The sequence below is a fragment of the Coregonus lavaretus genome, assembly GCF_964263955.1.
Source record: "Coregonus lavaretus genome assembly, chromosome: 12".
NCBI lineage: Eukaryota > Metazoa > Chordata > Actinopteri > Salmoniformes > Salmonidae > Coregonus > Coregonus lavaretus.
In genome coordinates, this window is record NC_139999.1 from 15,542,854 (window position 1) to 15,568,535 (window position 25,682).

Here is a 25,682-nt window from a genome sequence, read left to right on the forward strand (position 1 = left end):
TATATCGATGACATTCTAATATACTCCGCTACACGAGCCGAGCATGTGTCCCTGGTTCGGCGGGTGCTTGGTAGACTGTTGGAGCATGACCTGTATGTGAAGGCGGAGAAATGTCTGTTCTTCCAAGAGTCCATCTCCTTCCTGGGACACCGTTTGTCCGCGTCAGGTGTGGAGATGGAGATTGACCGCGTTTCGGCCGTGCGCAATTGGCAGACTCCCACCACGGTGAAGGAGGTGCAGCGGTTCTTCGGTTTTGCCAATTACAGAACGCTAAGGCAGACGCCCTGTCCCGACTATATGACACCGAGGAGAGGTCCATTGAGCCCACTCCCATACTTCTGGAGTCTTGTCTGGTGGCACCGGTGGTGTGGGAGGTTGATGCGGACATTGAGCGGGCATTACGCACCGATCCTACTCCCCCCCAGTGTCCAGAGGGTCGGATGTACGTGCCGCTCGAGGTTCGTGATCGATTGATATATTGGGCTCACACGTCACCCTCCTATGGTCATCCTGGTATCGGTCGGACAGTGCACTGCCTTAGTGGGAAGTACTGGTGGCCCACTTTAGCTAAGGACGTGAGGGTTTATGTTTCCTCCTGCTCGGTGTGCGCCCAGTGTAAGGCGCCTAGACACCTGCCCAGAGGGAAATTACAAACCCTTCCCGTTCCACAACGGCCGTGGTCTCATCTATCGGTGGACTTTGTCACGGACCTTCCCCGCTCACAGGGGAACACTGCGATCTTGGTCGTTGTGGATCGGTTTTCGAAGGCCTGCCGTCTCATTCCTATGCCAGGTCTCCCTACAGCCCTACAAACTGCTGACGCCCTGTTTACACACGTCTCCGGCACTACAGGGTACCTGAGGATATATGTCTGATCGGGGTCCCCAGTTCACCTCTAGAGTCTGGAGGGCGTTTATGGAACGCCTGGGTGTCTCAATTAGCCTTACCTCAGGTTTTCACCCCGAGAGTAATGGGCAGGTGGAGAGAGTGAACCAGGATGTGGGTAGGTTTCTGAGGTCCGATTGCCAGGACCAGCAGGGGGAGTGGTCGGGATATATCCCCTGGGCAGAGATAGCCCAAAATTCACTTCGCCACTCCTCAACTAACCGTACGCCTTTTCAGTGTGTGTTAGGTTATCAGCCGTTCCTGGCACCTTGGCATCAGAGCCAGATCGAAGCTCCTGTGGTGGATGAGTGGTTTCGGCACTCGGAAGAGACCTGGAACGCTGCGCATGTCCACCTGCAGCGGGCTATCAGGCGACAAAAGGCGAGCGCCGATCGCCACCGCAGTGAGGCTCCGGTGTATGCACCGGGAGATTGGGTCTGGCTCTCGACCCGAAACCTTCCCCTTCGCCTGCCCTGCCGGAAGCTGGGTCGGCGGTTTGTTGGGCCATTTAAAGTCCTGAGGAGATTGAACAAGGTTTGTTATAGGTTACAACTTCCCATTAATTACCATATTAACCCCTCGTTCCATGTGTCTCTCCTCAGGCCGGTAGTAGCTGGTCCACTCCAGGACTCTGAGGTACGAGAGGTTCCTCCGCCCCCACTGGACATCGAGGGGGCTCCGGCGTACTCAGTCCGTTCCATCTTGGATTCGAGGCGTTGGGTGGGGGGCCTGCAGTATCTCGTGGAGTGGGAGGGGTACGGTCCGGAGGAACGGTGCTGGGTCCCTAGGAGGGACATCCTAGATCCCTCCATGTTGAGGGATTTCCATCAGAATCATCCGACTCGCCCTGCTCCGCGTCCTCCTGGCCGTCCCCGAGGCCGGGGTCGTACTGTCACGGTTCAGCTGAGGCTGCCCCTCCTCCTTGCTTGGTCAGGCTTCGGCGTTTGTCGTCCCCGGAGTACTAGCTGCTACCGATCTATGTTTCTGTGTTTGACTTGTTTGGTCTTTATTGTGTACACCTGTTTCCCATTATGTTGTATTGTCTTCCCTATATAACCCTCTGTCTTTAATTGTGTGTTGTGTGTGATTGTATTCGTCATCGGCAGTAGTTCGTGTGCGGGTTGTTTTCCTCCCTGTGTGGAGGTTGTTTATACTCTGTTTACTTTCGAGTAAAGTACGTTTCCAGTAAGCTCTGTGTCCTGCGTTTGACTTCGCCTACCACATTCACTGACGCTCTGACAGTCCCTGTGTTTTGATTCAATACTCGTCATCATTATACCTGGCAAATATTGACATGTCAAAATGCTCTCTCCAATCAAGAGTAAGACAATAGAGATCCATTTGAATGGAGCTTTGACTGACATGAAAGGATCATTATCATTCATCTTGTGAAAACACAAGACGTGCAGAACCCAGAAGAACCCAATTAAAGCATTAGCATTTAACTGCTAAGAAACTCTCAAATAATGCCTTCATCTCTTTTCTAGGCAGAAAGCTGAGGCTTTCACAGCTTTGTGGCTACAGGTTGTACTGATGTACACAAGATACATTTATCCATTCCCTGATTCCCACACACTGCTGACGAATGTCTCAAAGGCTTAATTCAAACAGACTTGAAAATAAGATTACAGATTCGTATCACCTGTCAGAGAGAGAGAGAGAGAGAGAGAGAGAGAGAGAGAGTAGAGAGAGAGAGAGAGAGAGAGAGAAAGCACATCAAAATAGGGCAGACCTGCTGCTAATATGGACAAACCATCCCCTGTAGCTCACAGCCAGAGCAACACTGCTGCTGGGTTCCATTACTGAGAGGTGCAGGGAGCTTTGAGGCAGGCACGTTGTAAATAATGCCAAATTGTTTAATGCACAGAAATAGTTATTCCTGACAGCTGACAGAGCCTGACTTATGCACCATGGGGGCAGGGCATAGGGATAGGAAACCAATTGAAGGAGAGATCTTCAGTTGAATTTGGAAGAAAATCAAGAGATCATAAATATTTACCCACATGGAAATAGATGGCCTATATAGAAGTGTGTATGTTAGTTATCACCTGCTGTGCTCAGTTTTTTGGGTGTTTTTTTAAACTTAGTTTTATAATGCATATAGCTAAACTGTATATGATTGCAGCTAATAAAGCGAACATACTTTCATATAATTAGTCCAGGCGGCCTTGTTTCTTTCGAGTATTTTCCAGCATCTTATCTGTGACTGATCCACATTGTGGGAATATAAACAATGAAACAACAAGTGTAATAAAACATTCAGGGAGCCAGACAAGCTATTCTTGTAAATGGGCCATTAGGCATGCAGCAGAGAAAGACCCCAGAAGGGAGAGATACATCTCAGTGGTACGGATAGCCTAAAGGTACTTACTTAATAAAAGGACGTCTTGTATGAAGAATGCCATCGTATGACTACTAGAGAACAACGGAAGGTCGCGACCCTTCATTTGAATGTCCATAGTAAATGCAAATGTGCTTGGCCTAAAATAGACTAGACTCCACTGTGCCACTGATAGAGCTTTGAGACTGTCTGCTGTTTTATTAGAGGTGAAAATCCTGTCTAATGCTTGGGCCAATAGCCACAATAATATTGGTCCTAATAGGGGGACAAAAAGCATTTTAGTAGCTGGATTTAGCTAAACTATTTTATCAAGACAGTTTCTTCTCAGCTTGAAACATCCTGAATAGACAGTGATGTTTTGACGATTTTACATCAATAACCAAGAGAAAGGTTCACAAATAATGACAGCGAATCCAAAACAGAAATATTCAGCCGCAGGGAATAAGTTAAAGACCTACATAATTAAGTAGAGGATATCAGCTGAATACTGACGGCCCCGTGTAGCTCAGTTGGTAGAGCATGGCACTTGCAACGGCAGGGTTGTGGGTTCGATTCCCACGGGGGGCCAGTATGAAAAAATGTAAGTCGCTCTGGATAAGAGCGTCTGCTAAATTACTAAAATAAAAAATAATAATACTCTATCTGAATTAAACAGACATGAATACAACTAACAATCAACGTCCCAACTACTCTTCCTCCTCTTCATCCAGATGCTGCACTGCGGACTATTCCGATAGCATATGTGGCCCTGGTCTAAGTATAGTACATTTAACAGCTTTGATCTCCAGTCAAGTTGGATGTCAATCACAATGCCATCTGGTGGAGAGCAATACAAGTCCCATGCACAAGGTCACGTCCAAGGTCTCCTCCTCATCCACTTCATCATTGCTTTAATCTGGATCAAAATATTATAGGCATCATGGCCGCCGGGGCTTTAATAATTTGGGATGCGCTGTTAAACGATGCTCCCTCATGCAAAGTGGCGGAGCCACAGTTGATTACCGATGGCTGTGTTTTAAACCCAGTTAGGTCTCCCTTTGATGCCTTTCAATCTGAGTGAAGCTGACACATGCAGCATTCGTTGGTTCAAATAATCATGTGGTTCAGGATCACCTACCGTAGAAAGACAGCTTTCCTTTTACAGTGTTCTTCCCCCTGGAGTTCTCTGCCACACACTCGTATGTGCCCGTGTCTTCCTGCTGGAAATAGGGGATTTCCAGAACGCCGCTGGCTTTCCTCACGTCCACCTTCCTAGAAAAGGGGATTCCATCCACTCTATTCCAGTTTATAGAGGGGACAGGGCTGGAGGAAAGAGGAATGGAGAGAGGTAGAGAAACCTTGTAGCGTGGTCATATTAAAAACACAAATCATTTGTAATATCACAACCTCACCAAATTCAGTTGATCAGACAGAAAAACAGACATGTAGGTAATACATAATTCAGCTAGTGAACCAGGAGTCTCAGTCCCAACTCTACCAGAAATATCAGATGTCCAGCCCAGCTTCAACCAGAGGAGGGTTGGAGGCATGCAGTGATACATGAAAAATGTCTCGCTGTTTGTTAATAACCTTTTGCTTTTCATGTATTTGTGTGCCTGTTTAACCAAGCCCAGAGCATACTTACTTTCCTAATGCAAAACATTCCAGTTTCACTGTCAATCCTTTGGCTACATGGACAATCTCTGGAAACTGAACTTCGATCTTCGGCTCGTATTCACCCATTATACCTGAGGAGAGAAATTCACGACCAATTATAAGAAAGCAAAAAACAACAACACAGATAACTGCTGATATGTCGTTTCCTACATATGTCCTTTAAGCGATTACAATCATATACCTGAGAAGTGGTTATTTTGGAACACCAATAACAGGTTCTCATTGTTGCTGGTATTCATTATCTGCAATTCTCTATCACATTTCCAGAGGTTTCTCAGCCCAAATGGGCTCTTGAAATGGGAGAAACAAGCCAATTTCATCTCCTTGATTTTGTGAGGCATGTGTTATCTGGATGGTTCCCTGACTGACCGTGAAAGCTCATTCAGATCTGTATCTCCATTGTCTAATACAGCCAGGTAGCCGAGGCCCTATCAGCCATGGGTAAATGAGACAGCTGGACGAGGCTCTAATCAGTGATGTAGTCAAGTCACTAAACCTTGAGTCCGAGTCGAGTACCAAGTCCCTACACTATTAGAATTTTTTTTCTCCAAAAGGGTTCTTTGTGGAGGAATTGGGTTCTACCAAGAACCGTTTTCATCTGAATAACCCTTTTCGGAAGACGAGGGTTCTTTGTAAGTCAAAGCCCAATGGGCACAGATGTCAGTTCAACATCTAGTTTTGATTTCAATTTGGTTGAGTTGTCAACTAACCTGAATTCAACATGAAATAAATAAAAAAAATCACCATGTCATTGTATTTAGGTTAGAAGTTGGTTGAAATAAATTCCCTTACTGGGAGATGAATTCACCTTTCAGCAGGACAATAACCTAAAACACAAGACCAAATCTACACTGGAGTTGCTTACCAAGAAGACAGTGATTGTTCCTGAGTGGCCGAGTTATAGTTTCGACTTAAATCTGCTTGAAAATCAATGGCAAGACCTAAAAATGGTTGTCTAGCAATGATCAACAACCAATTTGACAGAGCTTGAAGAATTTTGAAAAGAATAATGGGCAAATATTTCACAATCCAGGTGTGGAAAGCCCTAGAGACTCACAGCTGTAATCGCTGCCAAAGGTGCTTCTATAAAGTATTGACTCAGGGGGTTGAATACTTATCTAATCAAGATATATTAGTGTTTTTACAAATGTTAAATTTTTCTTCCATTTTAACATTATAGAGTATTTTGTGTAGATCACTGCTTTAAAATTATATAATTACATCCATTTTAATTCCACTTTGTAACAAAACAAAATGTGGAAAAATGTAAGAGATGTGAATACTTTCTGAAGGCACTGTATATCCCTATTATGCATGTAAATACCTTGGAACAGATATAAAAAATTACACGCGGGCCAAATTCGGCACGCGGGCCACCAGTTGGGGAACCCTGCTTTAGAGGATAAAAGGGTTCTTGGTAAAACCCTTCATAGAGTGTTCTAGCCAGAACCCTTCATAGCTAATACAGTAGCTATCTGATGTTTGCTGTTGTAGCTATCATGTTGAATTATGCAAGGGAGAGAGACTTTCTGACAACACTACTGGTCGAGTCCAAGTCCAAGTCATGACTGGTTGAGTCCGAGTCGAGTCACAAGTCATGCAAATTGTGACTTGAGTCCGAGTCAAGTCCGAGTCCTGGACTCGAGTTCTACAACACTGTCTCATACCATAACCTTCAGGAGGTGACAGAAGCTAATGTGCCCTGTGTGACTGGAGGGTTCATTGTTGATGTCTCATTGTCACACCAGTAGGTTTGGTAAGTTGGTTAAAAGAAAACAGATACCTTCTCATGCTGCATCCTAAAAAAAATAGTATGCACTAGAAGCAGTGATTCCAGACAAGCAGAGATTCAGTGTCCTGCATTTGAAACATAACCCTCAAATGCTACTGTTTCTGCAGTGTTTTATCTAAACAATTCCCACCTGACTGCTTAGACACAGTCAGTGTAATGTACTGTAATATTCTACTATACTGTCCTTGGCATTATTTAATGATAGGTAGGCTGACTACACATAAATGTTTCCCCTGATTCAACCAATTACAGTTGTCTTAAGGACCATATTCAATAGGGAGGCTTCATTTACTCATGATCATATCTAAGAGGCATGAATAATTAGTAGTAGTAGTTTTCATGCTATCATACTGAATGTAACACCTGGGTTATGAACGAGGGACTCCCACAGGAACAACCAACGTATTAGACCATTAGACCAAGAGGAAATTCCCTCATGGGCAGAGGGCAGACGCTGGTTTTGAAGTTTGCAGGCGGGGCTACCTCATCCCGTGACCATGACCGACTCATGTCCGCTACATGTACTTGTGCCTGACATATTTGCTAGATATAACCATTAGAAAAATATAACTGATATTTGTTCATGTTAAAAGGACTCTTCTGGTTTCAGATTGAGGTCTAAACAGTTGGATTAAAAAAATCTGCTCAAGGCCATGCAAGAAGAAGAAATAAACAAACTTGTTGAAGGAAAAAGAAAAGTAGGGCAAGTGATTTTAAGGAATACAAATGAAATCCAAAGGTTAATTAGCTGTTTCTTTGCAAATGTAAGATAGTCCACTAGCCAATGGTTGTGGTTGTCACAACTTCCGCCGAGGCTGCCTCCCCTCCTTGTTCGGGCAGGCTTCAGCGTTCGTCGTCACCGGCTTACTAGCCACTGGGGCTCCATATATCATCATTCCATTTGTCTTGTCTTGTTCATTACACACACCTGGTTCTTATCCCCTCATTAGTCCATGTATAAGTGTTCCCTCTGTCCCCTTTGTCCTTGTGGGTGATTGTTTATTCGTGAGAGTAGTGTAGCTCGGTGGAGCTACTCGTACCTTGTTATTGCCGGGGTAGATATTTCCCCAGTGCCTGTTATTGTTGGAGCTACGGTTACCTTGTATTGCCAGGGTAGATTTTCCCCTGTGCCTGTTATTGTTGGAGCTACGGTTACCTTGTATTGCCAGGGTAGATTTTCCCCTGTGCCTGTTTCGTTTGTCACTTTCCAGCGCTATTTGTGTACGACGGAATAAATTCTACATTCGGTGACTACCCTCCAGCGCCTGACTCCTTCTATCACACTCATCACAGAATCACCCACCCGCTATGGAGTCAGCAGGAGAAGAGTGCATGCCTGGTGTTGTGGCACGGGTCCAGGAGCATTCCACGATGCTGGCCAGCTTGGGGGAAGCGATGGATCGGGTTCTTCAGGTCGTCCAATGCCTGGAGAGGAGAGGACACGAACTGTCGAGACCAGCTGGCCAACCGGATCCAGCCACCTACACCCCAGCACCCGGAGGGATCCAGATATCCTGACCACGGGCGTTAGACGGGACGGCGGCGCTCTGCCAAGGATTCCTCCTCCAACTGGAGCTTTACTTCTCCAGCATCAGGCCGGCGCCATCGGAGCGGGAGAAGGTGTCCGTCCTCGTTTCCTGCCTCTCAGGGAAAGCCCTGGAGTGGGCCAATGTGGTTTGGAACGGAGGAGGAGCCGCGTTGGAGGACTACGGGGAGTTCGCTCGCCTCTATCACCCGCCCGAGGGTTGAGATGCGGGCGAGCGGCTGGTCCACCTGAGGCAGGGGACGAGGACCACGCAGGACTTTGCGTTGGAGTTTTGGACTCTGACAGCGGGTTCCGGGTGGAACGAGCGGGCCCTGATCGACCATTTCCGGTGCCATCTGCGGGAGGACGTCCGACGGTTGCTAGCCTGCCGGGACACCATGTTGTCTTTCACGAAACTGGTGGACATGGCCATCCATTTGGGCAACCTGCTGGCAGCCAGAGGACGTCCTTGTAGGGGTCTGCCCGTTTCCACCCCGGGCGACTCGGATCCCGAGCTGATGGAGCTGGGTGGAGCCGCCATCCGAGAGAGCGGAGGACGACAGCGACAGTGCAACTCTGGTGGCACAAAGGGACAGTACACCAAACGTCGTAGTCAACGCTCTTTTGGGCCTGGAGGCGGCAGGCAGGGCACTCTCGCATCACCCCAGGTATCGAACACCCACACTCGTTCAGAGCCCTCTGCTGCACACTGTACCCTACCTATCAACTTTCCCGATCACATGGTAGTTCCCCAGTGTAAGGCGCTAGTCGATTCAGGCACAGCTGAGAACTTTATGGACAGGGCATTCTCATGCCGTCAAGGCATTTCATTGGTTCCCCTATCCATTCCACTCCCCATCAGAGCACTTGATAGTCGACCATTAGGGTCCGGGTCTGTAAAGGAAGTCACTGTACCAGTCACCATGATCACCCAGGAGACTCATTGTGAGCAGGTAACTTTTTTGATTATTGAGTCTCCTGCTTTCCCTGTGGTATTAGGTATCCCTTGGCTAGCACTCCACAACCTCACCTTCTCATGGCCACAGAGGGTTCTCACAGGGTGGTCGCGAGTGTCAGGGTAGGTGTCTAGGTGTTTCCGTTGGTGCAACCACGGTGGAAAGTCCAGACGGTACCTCCACCGTGCGCATTCCCCCCCGAATACCATGATCTGGCGCACACATTTTCTAAGACACAGGCGACAAAATTTCCACCTCATCGGGCGGGGGATTGCGTGTCAGGAGTCATGTGTACCCCCTGTCGCGGGCTGAAACGGAGGCTATGGAAACATACGTCACCGAGTCCCTGGGCCAGGGGTATATACGTCCCTCCACTTCACCCGCCTCCTCGAGTTTCTTCTTTGTGAAGAGGAAAGACGGTGGTCTGCGCCCGTGCATTGATTATCGATCACTGAACAAGGAGACTATAAGATTTAGTTATCCTATCCCCCCTCATTCCTTCAGTGATTGAGTCAATGCATGGGGCGCGCTTATTCACCAAATTAGATCTCAGTAGTGCATACAACCTGGTGCGTGTTCGGGAGGGGGATGAGTGGAAGACAGCATTCAGAACAACCACGGGGCATTATGAATACCTAGTGATGTCCTACGGTTTGATGAATGCTCCATCCGACTTCCAGTCCTTTGTGAATGAGGTGTTTCGGGACATGTTTGGTCGCGGTGTGGTGGTCTACATTGATGACATCCTGGTGTATTCTGTTACGTGCGCCGAGCATGTGTCCCTGGTTCGCAAAGTGCTTGCCCGACTGTTGGAAAATTACCTTTATGCCAAGGCAGAGAACTGTATGTTTTTTTCCAGCAGTCCGTCTCCTTCCTCGGATACCACATTACCACCTCAGGTGTGGAGATGGAGGGAGATCACATTTCAGCCATGCGTAATTGGCTGACTCCAACCACGGTTAAGGAGGTGCAGCGCTTCCTTGGCTTCGCCAACTACTATCGGAGGTTTATCCGGGGCTTTGGTAAGGTCGCAGCTCCCATTACATCCCTGTTGAAGGGTGGGCCGTCCCGGCTCCGCTGGTCTGCTGAGGCTGACCTGGCCTTCAGCAAACTGCGGGGTCTGTTCACCTCAGCCCCGGTACTGGCCCACCTCGATCCATCACTACCGTTCGTAGTGGAGGTGGATGTGTCCGAGGTAGGGATAGGCGCTGTCCTGTCTCAGCGCTCGGGCACGCCACCAAAGCGCTGCCCCTGTGCCTTTTCTCAAAGAAGCTCAGCCCGGCGGAGCAGAACTACGACGTTGGTGATCGGGAGCTGTTGGCTGTTGTCCGAGCTTTGACCGTGTGGAGGCATTGGCTCGAAGGGGCGAAACACCCTTTCCTCGTCTGGATGGACCACCGTAACCTGGAGTATATCCTGGAAGCAAGGAGGCTAAATCCTCGCCAGGCCAGGTGGGCCCTATTCTTCACCCGGTTTGATTTTACACTGTCATACATTCCGGGTACGAAGAACGTGAAGGCAGATGCACTGTCCCAGCTCTATGACACAGAGGAGAGGCCCAGAGACAACACCCCCATACTCCCGGCCTCCTGCAGTGTGGCGCCGGTAGTATGAGCGATGGACGCGGATATAGAGCAGGCATTACGCACAGATCCATCTCCACCTCAGTGTCCAGCTGGGCTGCGGTATGTGCCTGCTCTTAGCCGTGATCGTCTGATCTACTGGGCACACATGTCACCCTCCTCTGGTCACCCAGGTATCGGTCGTACAGTGCGCTGCCTGACCAGAAAGTACTGGTGGCTACCTTGTCTAAGGACATGAGGGTGTATGTCTCCTCCTGCTCGGTGTGCACCCAGAGTAAGGCACCTAGGCACCTCCCAGTGGTTAAGTTACAACCTTTACCAGTTCCACAACGACCATGGTATCACCTAAGTGTTGATATTATTGACTGATCTTCCCCTCTCCCAAGGTAACACCAACATCCTGGTCGTTGTGGACCGCTTTTCCAAGTCTGCCACCTCCTTCCTCTGCCCGGTCTCCCCACGGCCCTGCAAACTGCGGAGTCCCACGTTCACCTCCAGCGCGCCGTGCGTCGTCAGAAGGCCAACGCTGACCGCCACCACAGTGAGGCCCCGGTCGTCGTACCGGGGGATCGGGTCTGGCTCTCGACCCGGAATCTGCCCCTCTGCCTGCCCTGCCGGAAGCTGAGCCCGCGGTTTGTGGGGCCGTTCAAAGTCCTGAGGAGAATCAACGAGGTCACTTATAGGTTATTACTTCCCCCTGATTACCGTATTAACCCCTCATTTCATGTGTTTCTCATCAGGCCAGTGGTGGTTGGTCCGCTCCAGGAATCTGAGGTGCGCAAGGTTCCTCCACCTCCTCTGGACATCGAGGGGGCCCCGGCGTACTCTGTCCGTTCCATCCTGGATTCGAGGCGTCGGGTGGGGGGCCTTCAGTACCTCGTGGAGTGGGAGGGGTACGGTCCGGAGGAACGGTTCTGGGTCCCGGTGAGGGATAACCTCGATCCCTCCCTGTTGCGGGATTTCCACCGTCGCCATCCGGCTCGCCCTGCTCCGCGTCCTCCTGGCCGTCCCTGAGGCCGGGGTCAGCGCGCTGCTGGAGCTGCGCGTCAAGGGGGGTGGGAGGGTACTGTCACAACTTCCGCCGAGGCTGCCTCCCCTCCATGTTCGGGCAGGCTTCGGCGTTCATCGTCACCGGCTTACTAGCCACTGCCGCTCCATATATCATCATTCCATTTGTCTTGTCTTGTTAATTACACACACCTGGTTCTTATCCCCTCATTAGTCTGTGTATAAGTGTTCCCTCTGCCCGCTTGGTCCTTGTGGGTGATTGTTTATTCGTGAGAGTAGTGTAGCTCGGTGGAGCTACTCGTACCTTGTTATTGCCGGGGTAGATATTTCCCCTGTGCCTGTTATTGTTGGAGCTACCGTTACCTTGTATTACCAGGGTAGATTTTACCCTGTGCCTGTTTCGTTTGTCGCTATCCAGCGCTATTTGTGTACGACGGAATAAACTCTGCATTCGGTGATTACCGTCCTGCGCCTGACTCCTTCTATCACACTCATCACAGTGGTGCTTGAGGCTGGCCTCATCAAAGGCTCTCCAGTGGAAAGGTAATTTGTCTGGGTGATCTAACTAATGTATTCTATGCAGGGATACAATTATTCATATACTGTATGTATGATTTATTCATGGTAGAGTAGTGTAGTTTAATATACTTGACATTTCATCTACTGATTGTGAAACATCCCACTGGGCGCAGACGTCAGTTCAACGTCTAGTTTTTATTTACATTTGGTTGAGTTGTCAACTAACGTAAATTCAGCGTGAAATCAACAGAAAATGTCACAATGCCATTGGATGTAGATAAAAATTTGGGTGAAAAAATATGCAAAAATATGGAATATGTTCCGGGATTCTTCCGATGGCATTGAGGAGTACACCACATCAGTCACTGGCTTCATCAATAAGTGCATCGATGACGTCGTGCCCACAGTGACCGTACGTACATACCCCAACCAGAAGCCATGGATTACAGGCAAAATCCGCACTGAGCTAAAGGGTAGAGCTGCCGCTTTCAAGGAACAGAACTCTAACCCGGACGCTTATAAGAAATCCCGCTATGCCCTCAGACGAAACATCAAACAGGCAAAGCGTCAATACAGGACTAAGGATGAATCGTACTACACCGGCTCCGACGCTCGTCGGATGTGGCAGGGATGGCAAACTATTACAGACTACAAAGGGAAGCACAGCTGCGAGCTGCCCAGTGACACGAGCCTACCAGACGAGCTAAATCACTTCTATGCTCGCTTCGAGGCAAGCAACACTGAGGCATGCATGAGAGCATCAGCTGTTCCGGACAACTGTGTGATCACGCTCTCCGTAGCCGATGTGAGTAAAACCTTGAAACAGGTCAACATTCACAAGGCCGCAGGACCAGACAGATTACCAGGACGTGTACTCCGAGCATGCGCTGACCAAGTTGCAAGTGTCTTCACTGACATGTCCCTGACTGAGTCTGTAATACCAACATGTTTCAATCAGACCACCATAGTCCCTGTGCCAAAGAACACTAAGGTAACCTGCCTAAATGACTACAGACCTGTAGCACTCACGTCTGTAGCCATGAAGTGCTTTGAAAGGCTGGTCATGGCTCATATCAACACCATTATCCCAGAAACCCTAGACCCACTCCAATTTGCATACCACACAAACAGATCCACAGATGATGCAATCCCTATTACACTCCACACTGCCCTTTCCCACCTGGACAAAAGGAACACCTACGTGAGAATGCTATTCATTGACTACAGCGCCGCATTCAACACCTTAGTGCCCTCAAAGCTCATCACTAAGCTAAGGACCTTGGGACTAAACACCTCCCTCTGCAACTGGATCCTGGACTTCCTGACGGGCCGCCCCCAGGTGGTAAGGGTAGGTATCAACACATCTGCCACGCTGATCCTCAACATGGGGGCCCCTCAGGGGTGCGTGCTCAGTCCCCTCATGTACTCCCTGTTCACACATGACTGCATGGCCAGGTACGACTCCAACACCATCATTAAGTTTGCCGACAACACAACAGTGGAAGGCCTGATCACTGACAATGATGAAACAGTCTATAGGGAGGAGGTCAGAGACCTGGCTGTGTGGTGCCAGGATAACAACCTCTCCCTCAGCGTGATCAAGACAAAGGAGATGATTGTGGATTACAGGAAAAAGAAGAGGACCGAGCACGCCCCCATTCTCATTGATGGGGCTGTAGTGGAGCAGGTTGAGAGCTTCAAGTTCCTTGGTGTCCACATCACCAACAAACTATCATGGTCCAAACACACCAAGACAGTCGTGAAGAGGGCACGACAAAGCCTATTCCCCATCAGGAGACTGAAAAGATTAGGTATGGGTCCGCAGATCCTCAAAAAGTTATACAGCTGCACCATCGAGAGCATCCTGACTGGTTGCATCACTGCCTGGTATGGCAACTGCTCGGCCTCCGACCGCAAGGCACTACAGAAGGTAGTGCGTACGGCCCAGTACATCACTGGGGCCAAGCTTTCTGCCATCCAAGACCTCTATACCAGGTGGTGTCAGAGGAAGGCTCTATAAATTGTCAAAGACTACAGCCACCCTAGTCATAGACTGTTCTCTCTGCTACAGCACGGCAAGCGGTACCAAGTCTAGGTCCAAAAGGCTTCAAAACAGCTTCTACCCCCAAGCCATAAGACTCCTGAACAGGTAATCAAATGGCTACCCGGACTATTTGCATTGTGTCGTCGTAATCCCCCCCCACCCCCACCCCTCTTTTACGCTGCTGCTTCTATCCGTTTACTATCTATGCATAGTCACTTTAACTATACCTTCATGTACATATTACCGCAATTACCTCGACCAACCGGTGCCCCCACACATTGACTCTGTACCGGTACCCCCTGTATATTGCCTCGCTACTGTTATTTTTACTGTTATTTTACTGCTTTTATTTTTTACTTATCTATTGTTTACTTATCTATCGTTTACCTAACACTAATTTCTCTTAAAACTGCATTGTTGGTTAGGTCTTGTAAGTAAGCATTTCACTGTTAGGTCTACACCTGTTGTATTTTGCAAATCCAAACAGTTTACCATGTTGATAAAACGTCATCACATTGAATTTTTTAGTTGAAATGACGTGGAAACAACATTGATTCAACCAGTTTTTGCCCAACCACTACACTACTCAACCAGTTTTAACACTACGCAGGGATAAAATGATTCTGATATGTATAGTCGTGGTCAAAAGTTTTGAGAATGACACAAGTATTGGTCTTCACAAAGTTCGCTGCTTCAGTGTTATGAGATATTTTTGTCAGATGTTACTATGGTATACTGAAGTATAATTACAAGCATTCCATAAGTGTCAAAGGCTTTTATTGACAATTACATTAAGTTTATGCAAAGAGTAAATATTTGCAGTGTTGACCCTTCTTTTTCAAGACCTGTGCAATCCGCCCTGGCATGCTGTCAAATAACTTCTGGGCCACATCCTGACTGATGGCAGCCTATTCTTGCATAATCAATGCTTGGAGCTTGTCAGAATTTGTGGGTTTTTGTTTGTCCACCCGCCTCTTGAGGATCGACCACAAGTTCTCAATGGGATTAAGGTCTGGGGAGTTTCCTGGCCATGGACCCAAAATGTCAATGTTTTGTTCCCCGAGCCACTTAGTTATCACTTTTGCCTTATGGCAAGGTGCTCCATCATGCTGGAAAAGGCATTGGTCGTCACCAAACTGTTCTTGGATGGTTGGGAGAAGTTGCTCTCGGAGGATGTGTTGGTACCATTCTTTATTCATGGCTGTGTTCTTAGGCAAAATTGTGAGTGAGCCCACTCCCTTGGCTGAGAAGCAACCCCACACATGAATGGTCTCAGGATGCTTTACTGTTGGCATGACACAGGACTGATGGTAGCGCTCACCTTGTCTTCTCCGGACAAGGTGTTTTCCGGATGCCCCAAACAATCGGAAAGGGGATTCATCAGAGAAAATGACTTTACCCCAGTCCTCAGCAATCCAATCCCTGTACCTTTTGCAGAATATCAGTCTGTCCCTGATGTTTTTCCTGGAGAGAAGTGGCTTCTTTGCTGCCCTTCTTGACACCAGGCCATCCTCCAAAAGTCTTTGCCTCACTGTGCGTGCAGATGCACTCACACCTGCCTGCTGCCATTCCTGAGCAAGCTCTGCACTGGTGGTGCACCGATCCCGCAGCTGAATCAACTTTAGGAGATGGTCCTGGCGCTTGCTGGACTTTCTTGGGCACCCTGACGCCTTCTTCACAACAATTGAACCTCTCTCCTTGAAGTTCTTGATGATCCGATAAATGGTTGATTTAGGTGCAATCTTACTAGCAGCAATATCCTTGCCTGTGAAGCCCTTTTTGTGCAAAGCAATGATGACGGCACGTGTTTCCTTGCAGGTAACCATGGTTAACATAGGAAGAACAATGATTTCAAGCACCACCCTCCTTTTAAAGCTTCCAGTCTGTTATTCTAACTCAATCAGCATGACAGAGTGATCTCCAGCCTTGTCCTCGTCAACACTCTCACCTGTGTTAACGAGAGAATCACTGACATGATGTCAGCTGGTCCTTTTGTGGCAGGGCTGAAATGCAGTGGAAATGTTTTTTGGGGATTAAGTTCATTTTCATGGCAAAGAGGGACTTTGCAATGAATTGCAATTCATCTGATCACTCTTCATGACATTCTGGAGTATATGCAAATTGCCATCATAAAACTGAGGCAGCAGACTTTGTGAAAATTATTATTTGTTTCATTCTCAAAACTTTTGACCACGACTGTATTATCTATTCATGGTAGATTAGTGTATTTTAATATTACTGACATTTCATCTACTGATTGTGAACAAATGACACTATTCTAATGTGATAGTATTGTACACATTACACAGCACAACAGCCAGGAAATGAACATATGAAATAGGAATATACTGTTTTGATAGGTTGTAAGTGGTTGTCATAGAACTGGATCTCACCATCACTGCGCAGCACCAGAGGCGTGGGCGGGCCCTGGACTCTGGTTTTGGTGACAGTATTGGTCACCACACAGGTGTAGTTGCCCACATCAGAAGGCTCCACTTTAGCAATGTATAGATTCCCCGTCTCCTGGGAGATAAAGCGTCGTGTGTCCTGCTTCACAAACGAGGGATACTCATTAAAAATCCAGGAGAATGTCAGATCTGTGGAGAAAGGAGAATAAATGTTTGAGATCAAATACAACTAAAATTACACCAGGGTTCCAGGGCCACGCTGACTCTCCTTATTAGAATAATACCACAGGAGAATAGGGAGAATACCAGTTTTGTCTGGTTGGAATTGATTTGGTGGTGTAGCAGGTGTGTGGGGTTGTTTGATTCTTCACCCTCCAAAGGGGTTGCAGAAACCCCACAGAGCTACACGCTAGGGTGAAAATTAATGATTGCTCGAGTGTGATGAGTTAGGAGGTGCTGTAATTTTCTGGACACATTTCAAAATTAATATTGTTTTGTGGCAGGGTTTATATTGTAAAAAAAAAAAACATATTGCATTTTGACGAAATCAGAGGACATTTTGTAGATAATACAAGGCCTTGAGATTGGCTGAATGTTTTATTTCACAGAGCAAACCAACTTTAAACATGCAATTCTAAGTTGTTAAGAATGACCAACCAGGAAGCCTAGTTAGGGTTTTGTTTTTGTAGCACACAGTTGGACAGCAGAGTAACATTACAAAAAATTATGGTTTTCTTGACACGACAGCGCAAGATAATACATTATTTGGGGAATGCATAAGCGATAGGCCTGATTTCTAAGGGACGATGGGCTTGAGCCGGCATCGTCACAAAATACTAGGTTAATTGTACATGTAAGTAAATATTAAAATAACTCTTACCATGATCGTAAAAATAACAATACAACATATAGTATACAGTACATTTGTAGGATCACAGGACAAGGCAGGATCTCAGATCTGCTGTGATTCACAGGATAACGAGCATCATGTTGGCTAGTAACTGTCAGGTGGGTCTCTCCAGTCATTCTCTTACTGTAAATGTCAGCATCTTTTTAATGTCACATCTTTTGTGGTTTGAGTCTTTCAAAAAGAACAAAACACACATTTTGAAGACTGACCTTTGTGATAGACACTTTGTTTGGCTATTCGTCTGGTGATTCATTTACTTTCTGTGCCTAGAGACTTCGGCTCCTTAGGCCGAAAGGATTCACAGAGGTGTAAAAAAAAAAAGGAAATGTTCATTCATTTGTATGCGTGACAGAGACAACTGAAATACTGTACATTCTTGAAAATCCTCTCCCATTCTGCATCTTTTGTAATGTTTTGTGTTAATCCAAGCTCACTGTTCCCACCAGGACTTTGAATGTGTCATCACCAAGAGCATCACCATCACCACCATCATCAACCACCATCATCGTCATTATTATCACCACCAACATCATCATCATCATCACCATCATCATCATCACCACCATCATCATCATCATCACCATGTAATTTAAAAGGTATGTAAAATCAGCTGTGATCCCATTAAACATGCTGTACCCTACAGCTAAACCATACTTTTAGGCTTCGACCTACTGCAAGGAACAAATGATAGACAGAGCCAGTGTAAGACGCATCGTGATTCGTGACAGTTTGATCTCAGCTGGGGTGCTTATCAAGAATACTGCTTTCAGGGTCATGTTATTTTTTTCTGTTGCCGAGCTCTCGTTTGAAGCTTTCAGGGACAAATGATTATTTCTGAATGTTCTGACATTCTAATCAGTGGCAGGCGGCCTGAGTGTTCCAGGCCTTCTAATTGACAGGCACGTACCTTTTCCCGCTGAGCCTAATCAAACCCATTCACTTGTTAGCTGGTTGGTAATTAAACAAAACAGTCTTGAAGGATTCCTCCTTTACCTTTTCTATCTGCCTGGTCATTTATCACAGCAGGCTTCGATGCATGATGCAGCTCGCTCACAGTCAGGAGTAAGTACAGTGAGGAAAAAAAGTATTTGATCCCCTGCTGATTTTGTACGTTTGCCCACTGACAAAGACATGATCAGTCTATAATTTTAATGGTAGGTTTATTTGAACAGTGAGAGACAGAATAACAACAAAAAAATCCAGAAAAACGCATGTCAAAAATGTTATAAATTGATTTGCATTTTAATGAGGGAAATAAGTATTTGACCCCCTCTCAATCAGAAAGATTTCTGGCTCCCAGATGTATTTTATACAGGTAACGAGCTGAGAGTGCTCCTAATCTCAGCTTGTTACCTGTATAAAAGACACCTGTCCACAGAAGCAATCAATCAATCAGATTCCAAACTCTCCACCATGGCCAAGACCAAAGAGCTCTCCAAGGATGTCAGGGACAAGATTGTAGACCTACACAAGGCTGGAATGGGCTACAAGACCATCGCCAAGCAGCTTGGTGAGAAGGTGACAACAGTTGGTGCGATTATTCGCAAATGGAAGAAACACAAAAGAACTGTCAATCTCCCTCAGCCTGGGGCTCCATGCAAGATCTCACCTCGTGGAGTTGCAATGATCATGAGAACGGTGAGGAATCAGCCCAGAACTACACGGGAGGATCTTGTCAATGATCTCAAGGCAGATGGGACCATAGTCACCAAGAAAACAATTGGTAACACATTACGCCGTGAAGGACTGAAATCCTGCAGCGCCCGCAAGGTCCCCCTGCTCAAGAAAGCACATATACAGGGCCGTCTGAAGTTTGCCAATGAACATCTGAATGATTCAGAGGAGAACTGGGTGAAAGTGTGGTCAGATGAGACCAAAATCGAGCTATTTGGCATCAACTCAACTCGTCGTGTTTGGAGGAGGAGGAATGCTGTGCCTATGACCCCAAGAACACCATCCCCACCGTCAAACATGGAGGTGGAAACATTATGCTTTGGGGGTGGGGGACAGGACAACTTCACTGCATCAAAGGGATGATGGACGGGGCCATGTACTGTCAAAACTTGGGTGAGAACCTCCTTTCCTCAGCCAGGGCATTGAAAATGGGTTGTAGATGGGTATTCCAGCATGACAATGACCCAAAACACACGGCCAAGGCAACAAAGGAGTGGCTCAAGAAGAAGCACATTAAGGTCCTGGAGTGGTCTAGCCAGTCTCCAGACCTTAATCCCATAGAAAATCTGTGGAGGGAGCTGAAGGTTCGAGTTGCCAAACGTCAGCCTCGAAACCTTAATGACTTGGAGAAGAGGAGTGGAACAAAATCCCTCCTGAGATTTGTGCAAACCTGGTGGCCAACTACAAGAAATGTCTGACCTCTGTGATTGCCAACAAGGGTTTTGCCACCAAGTACTAAGTCATGTTTTGCAGAGGGGTCAAATACTTATTTCCCTCATTAAAATGCAAATCAATTTATTACATTTTTTACATGCGTTTTTCTGGATTTCTTTGGGGTCAAATAGACCTACCATTAAAATTATAGACTGATCATGTCTTTGTCAGTGGGCAAACGTACAAAATCAGCAGGGGATCAAATACTTTTTTCCCTCACTGTATAGGCTACAGCATGAATCAGAGCAGGCCAATCAGCCTTTTCAGAAGTGTGTTTTGTCAGAGTCCTGAGTGTATAGAGGAACACAGAAGGTGACGGCACAGCACGCGGAGAGGAGGGGAGAGGACCACAGAGACATGGACCACTCTGCTCTCCAAGGCAGGACAAGGCATATTGTTTTGGCTCGTTTCCTCTCCATTGCTCATGGGTTGTGCTTGCACCTGCTCACACAAGTGTTTACAACTTATAAGTTTCATGTTGACTACAGTATGGGAAAATAATGGCAGAGCAATAAAATGTAATGATAATTCAGTGTTGAACAAGACTAGGAAACATAACTGAAATATATTCTCAAAAACCTGTAATTGGTTATTGCAGGTCGAATAGAGGATAATTCATTTGCATAATGTGACAGAGGGCGTTTGACTTCAACTAATATTTAGACTTAAGACTAAATTGAGATGGAGACTGAAATCAATATTTACCTAACGCATCAATAATTATTCCATAATGTAAACAGTGTTGCATGACTACCATAGCAACAGGAAATTAGCTCACTCATTAATATGACGATCAAGGCCTGCCAGCCAGCAAACCCGCTCAAACGGGCAAATAATAAATAGTAAAGTCAAGTCACATTTTATTTACAGTACATTTCACACAGCTGATAAATTGCTTGATCATGTTTATTTTCAACAAACAAAATGACAATCACACAGGCCAAAGAAAGTAAAAAGACTAGAAACAATCTCCAAGTTGCAGAAAATTCCTCAGATTTTTACCACACCATAATGTGTGCGATTATGAATGCTAGATACAGATAACTGACGAAATAAAGGAAACACCAACATAACGTGTCTTAATATGGCGTTGGGCCACCACAAGCTGCCAGAACAGCTTCAATGCCCCTTGGCATAGATTCTACACGTTTCTGGAACTCTATTGGAGGGATGCGACACCATTCTTCCACAAAAAATTCCATAATTTGGTGTTTTGTTGATGGTGGTGGAAAACGCTGTCTTAGGCTCCGCTCCAGAATCTCCCATAAGTGTTCAATTGGGTTGAGATCTGGTGATGCATGCGCATGCACAAGCCTAACCCTAACCCTAATTCTTAAGCATAAAATAGAATTTTTCCTTGTGGGGACTGGCGAAATGTTCCCACTTGTCAGACTTTCCCTTGTTTTACTATCCTCCTGAGGACTTCTGGTCCCCACAAGGACAGTAACACCAAACACACACACACACGCTAAAATAATGAGCAACTGAGTACTTTTATACATGACCTTAAGCATGATGGGATGTTAATTGCTTAATTAACTCAGCAACGACACCTGTGTGGAAGCACCTTCTTTCAATATACTTTGTATCCCTCATTTACTCAAGTGTTTACTTTTATTTTGTCAGTTACCTGTAGATAAAGCATTCTGTAGAGTGTGGGCATATTCTAAGAGATTATACGTTTGAGAAGAGAGGAGTTTCCACTTTGAGGAGTCTCCCGAGAGGCTTGTGAGATGCTGACAAATTATAGCGCGGTGTGTATCTAGACTGCTGACAAATTATACCGCAGTGTGTATCTAGACTGCTGGGTTTACACAATGCTTCGGAGAAGTCGCAATGAAATTAAGAGATCCGCAAAAACAGAGACCAGCAAGTATATCGTAAATAATTTGTGAAAATGTAAAAATGATGTAAGAAGACGGAGACACTAAGCAATTCTCCAAAATAAAATCGGACATACTTTAAGACAACACAGCTGTGTCGTAAGTCTCCAATACAGAATGTAGCATACAATTCATTTCTGTCACACTCAGGGAAAATAACATACTGTATGACTGAAAGCAACATTTTTTAGAAATGTTAGCTCATTTATTGTGGTCCTCTGTAGCTCAGCTGGTAGAGCACGGCGCTTGTAACGCCAAGGTAGTGGGTTTGATCCCCGGGACCACCCATACACAAAAAAATATATATATATATATGCACGCATGACTGTAAGTCGCTTTGGATAAAAGCGTCTGCTAAATGGCATATTTATTTATTGAAAATGAAATACAGAAATATCTCATTTACATAAGTATTCACACCCTTTGTAGAAGCACCTTTGGCAGCGATTACAGCTGTGATTCTTTCTGGGTAAGTCGCTACGAGCTTTCCACACCTGGATTGTGCAACATTTGCCCATTATTATTTTCAAAATTCTTCAAGCTCTGTCAAATTGTTTGTTGATAATTGCTAGACAACCATTTTCAAGTCCTGCCATAGATTTTCAAGCAGATTTAAGTCAAAACTGTAACTTGGCCACTCAGGAACATTCACTGTCTTCTTGGTAAGCAACTTCAGTTTAGTTTTGGTGTAGTGTTGAACGGTGAATTCATCTCCCAGTGTCTGGTGGAAAGCAGACTGATTTTTTACAGGATTTTGCCTGTACTTACCTCCAATTATGTTTATTTTTTATCCTGAAAAACTCCCCAGTCCTTAACGATTACAAGCATACCCATAACATGATGCAGCCACCACTCTGCTTGAAAATATGGAGAGTGCTACTCAGTAATGTGTTGTATTGGATTTGCCCCAAACATAACACTTTGTATTTAGGACAAAAAGCTAATTGCTTCGCCACATTTTTTGCAATATTATTTTAGTGCCTTGTTGCAAACAGGAATATTTTGAATATTTTTTATTCTGTACAGGCTTCCTTCTTTTCACTCTGTCAATTAGGTTTATATTGTGGAGTAACTACAATGTTGTTGATCCATCCTCAGTTTTCTCCTATCAAAGCCATTAAACTCTGTAACTGTTTAAAGTCACCATTGGCCTCAAGGTGAAATCCCTGAGAGGTTTCCTTCCTCTCCGGCAACTGAGTTTGGGAGGATGGCTGTATCTTTGTAGTGACTGGGTGTATTGATACACCATCCAAAGTGTAATTCATAACTTCACCATGCTCAAAGGGATATTCAATGTCTGCTTTTTATTTTATTTTTACCCATCTACCAATAGGTGCCCTTCTTTGCGAGGCATTGGAAAACCTCCCTGGTCTTTGTGGTTGAATCGGTGTTTGAATTTCCCTGCTCAACTAGGTAGTCATTAAAAAAGTATGTTAAACACTATTATTGCACACAGAATTAGTCAATGCAATTTATTATGTGACTTGTTAAGCACATTTTTACTCCTGAACTTATTTAGGCTTGCCATAACAAAGGGGTTGAATACTTATTGACTCAAGACATTTTAGCTTTTAATTTGTAATTAATTAGCAAAAAATTCAAAAAATAGTATTCCACTTTGACATTATGGGGTATTGTGTGTAGGTCAGTGACCAAAAATCTCAATTTAATTCATTTTAAATTCAGGCTGTAACACAACAAAATGTGGAAACATCCATTCTTCCCAAAACACAAAAGTCATCATCAAATATATAATATGTTGATTCATCATCAAAGCGCTAAATCAAATTCAAATCAAATCAAATTTTATTGGTCACATGCGCCGAATACAACAGGTGCAGACATTACAGTGAAATGCTTACTTACAGCCCTTAACCAACAGTGCATTTATTTTAAACAAAAAAAGTAAGAATAAAACAACAACAAAAAAGTGTTGAGAAAAAAAGAGCAGAAGTAAAATAAAGTGACAGTAGGGAGGCTATATATACAGTAAAATAAAGTGACAGTAGGGAGGCTATATATACAGGGGGGTACCGTTGCATAGTCAATGTGCGGGGGCACCGGCTAGTTGAGGTAGTTGAGGTAATATGTACATGTGGGTAGAGTTAAAGTGACTATGCATAAATACTTAACAGAGTAGCAGCAGCGTAAAAAGGATGGGGTGGGGGGGCAGTGCAAATATTCCGGGTAGCCATGATTAGCTGTTCAGGAGTCTTATGGCTTGGGGGTAGAAGCTGTTGAGAAGTCTTTTGGACCTAGACTTGGCACTCCGGTACCGCTTGCCGTGCGGTAGCAGAGAGAACAGTCTATGACTAGGGTGGCTGGAGTCTTTGACAATTTTGAGGGCCTTCCTCTGACACCGCCTGGTATAGAGGTCCTGGATGGCAGGGAGCTTTGCCCCAGTGATGTACTGGGCCGTACGCACTACCCTCTGTAGTGCCTTGCGGTCAGAGGCCAAGCAGTTGCCATACCAGGCGGTGATGCAACCAGTCAGGATGCTCTCGATGGTGCAGCTGTAGAATTTTTTGAGGATCTGAGGACCCATGCCAAATCTTTTTAGTCTCCTGAGGGGGAATAGGCTTTGTCGTGCCCTCTTCACGACTGTCTTGGTGTGTTTGGACCATGATAGTTCGTTGGTGATGTGGACACCAAGGAACTTGAAGCTCTCAACCTGTTCCACTACAGCCCCGTCGATGAGAATGGGGGCGTGCTCAGTCCTCACAGTGTAATTATTCCCTTCAATGTGCATCCAGATTACAGAATATAAATAGTGCTTAATGACAAATGATTGGAAATGCTTGCCCACGCATTACTTTATTTGTGTATTGCTTACACATGCAATCCTTTATGTGTGTATTAGTGTCAGTGTTCTGAGCCAACAATTAAAACCCAACCAACCTCTTGGCTTTGTTCAAAGTAACTAATGTGATTCATATCTACACACAGCAAGATGGCAGGCCTCTGCTCATTCTACACTGAACCCAGTGGCAGAGCCCCCTGGGATCCCCCTGCGGAGTCAGCGTGCTATAAAAACAACATAGGGAATAATTATGACATGGGTGAACAACATGTGCAGCATAGGCCTGCATCAACAGACAAAACAACCCATCTATCATTACAATAGGGTTGCTAAGGTGTATTATAAGGACATATCAGTTAGTCAGAGTTATGAGCTCTATCAATGTTAATACTGATGTGTTAATTCTGAGGAGGGGGGGTTGTGTTTATATCTCCATCATGCATTATCAGTGTCAATGCTTTCAAAGAATATTAATCATGACAATCTGCTGCCTGATCATCTGGTATTAATAATACATGTAAAGCTCACTGTGACAACAATATGCATTTTTTATTACCGTGCTACAAACACAGGCAACAGCATCCAGGCGTGCTGCGTGAACAATAAACAAACTTTAAACAAAAAGGTTACTAATAGTCGTATTCAAAGTTTAATATATCCCCAGACACAAGGAGGAAGTGACATGTGTGGAGCTGTTGGATAACCCATGGAGGGGTCAGAAACTCATTTCTCGGTTTCTCTGAAATATTACAAGTCAGTTTCTCTGACTAGAGGTCCTAGCATGTCCAACAGTCTGGTGAGACTCAAAATAAGACAAAATTACACAACAGCTTCACCCTAGATTTGGTCCAGTCAATGTCCACTGATTCATAGAACTAGGTCCTCCTCCAAGAGACTGCCTCTCCGCTCTGCTGAAAACAATTCCATCCAGCCTACATGAGAAATACCCCCTGAAAGTACTGCCACTCCAATTGTGTTACAAAG

At 45.6% G+C, this 25,682-nt stretch overlaps 1 protein-coding gene across 1 annotated transcript in view; it reads right to left on the reverse strand.

The window, feature by feature from the left end:
* The window catches only part of LOC311139011 (contactin-4-like), a 217,979-nt gene that overhangs the window by 65,146 nt on the left and 127,151 nt on the right, over positions 1–25,682 (reverse strand). The window contains exons 6-8 of the mRNA XM_084173839.1: positions 16,703–16,906; positions 4,851–4,953; positions 4,344–4,528 (exon numbers count right to left, since the gene is read on the reverse strand). Coding sequence (XP_084029965.1) covers positions 4,344–4,528; positions 4,851–4,953; positions 16,703–16,906 — 492 coding nt within the window. The remainder of the gene's footprint in view (positions 1–4,343; positions 4,529–4,850; positions 4,954–16,702; positions 16,907–25,682) is intronic.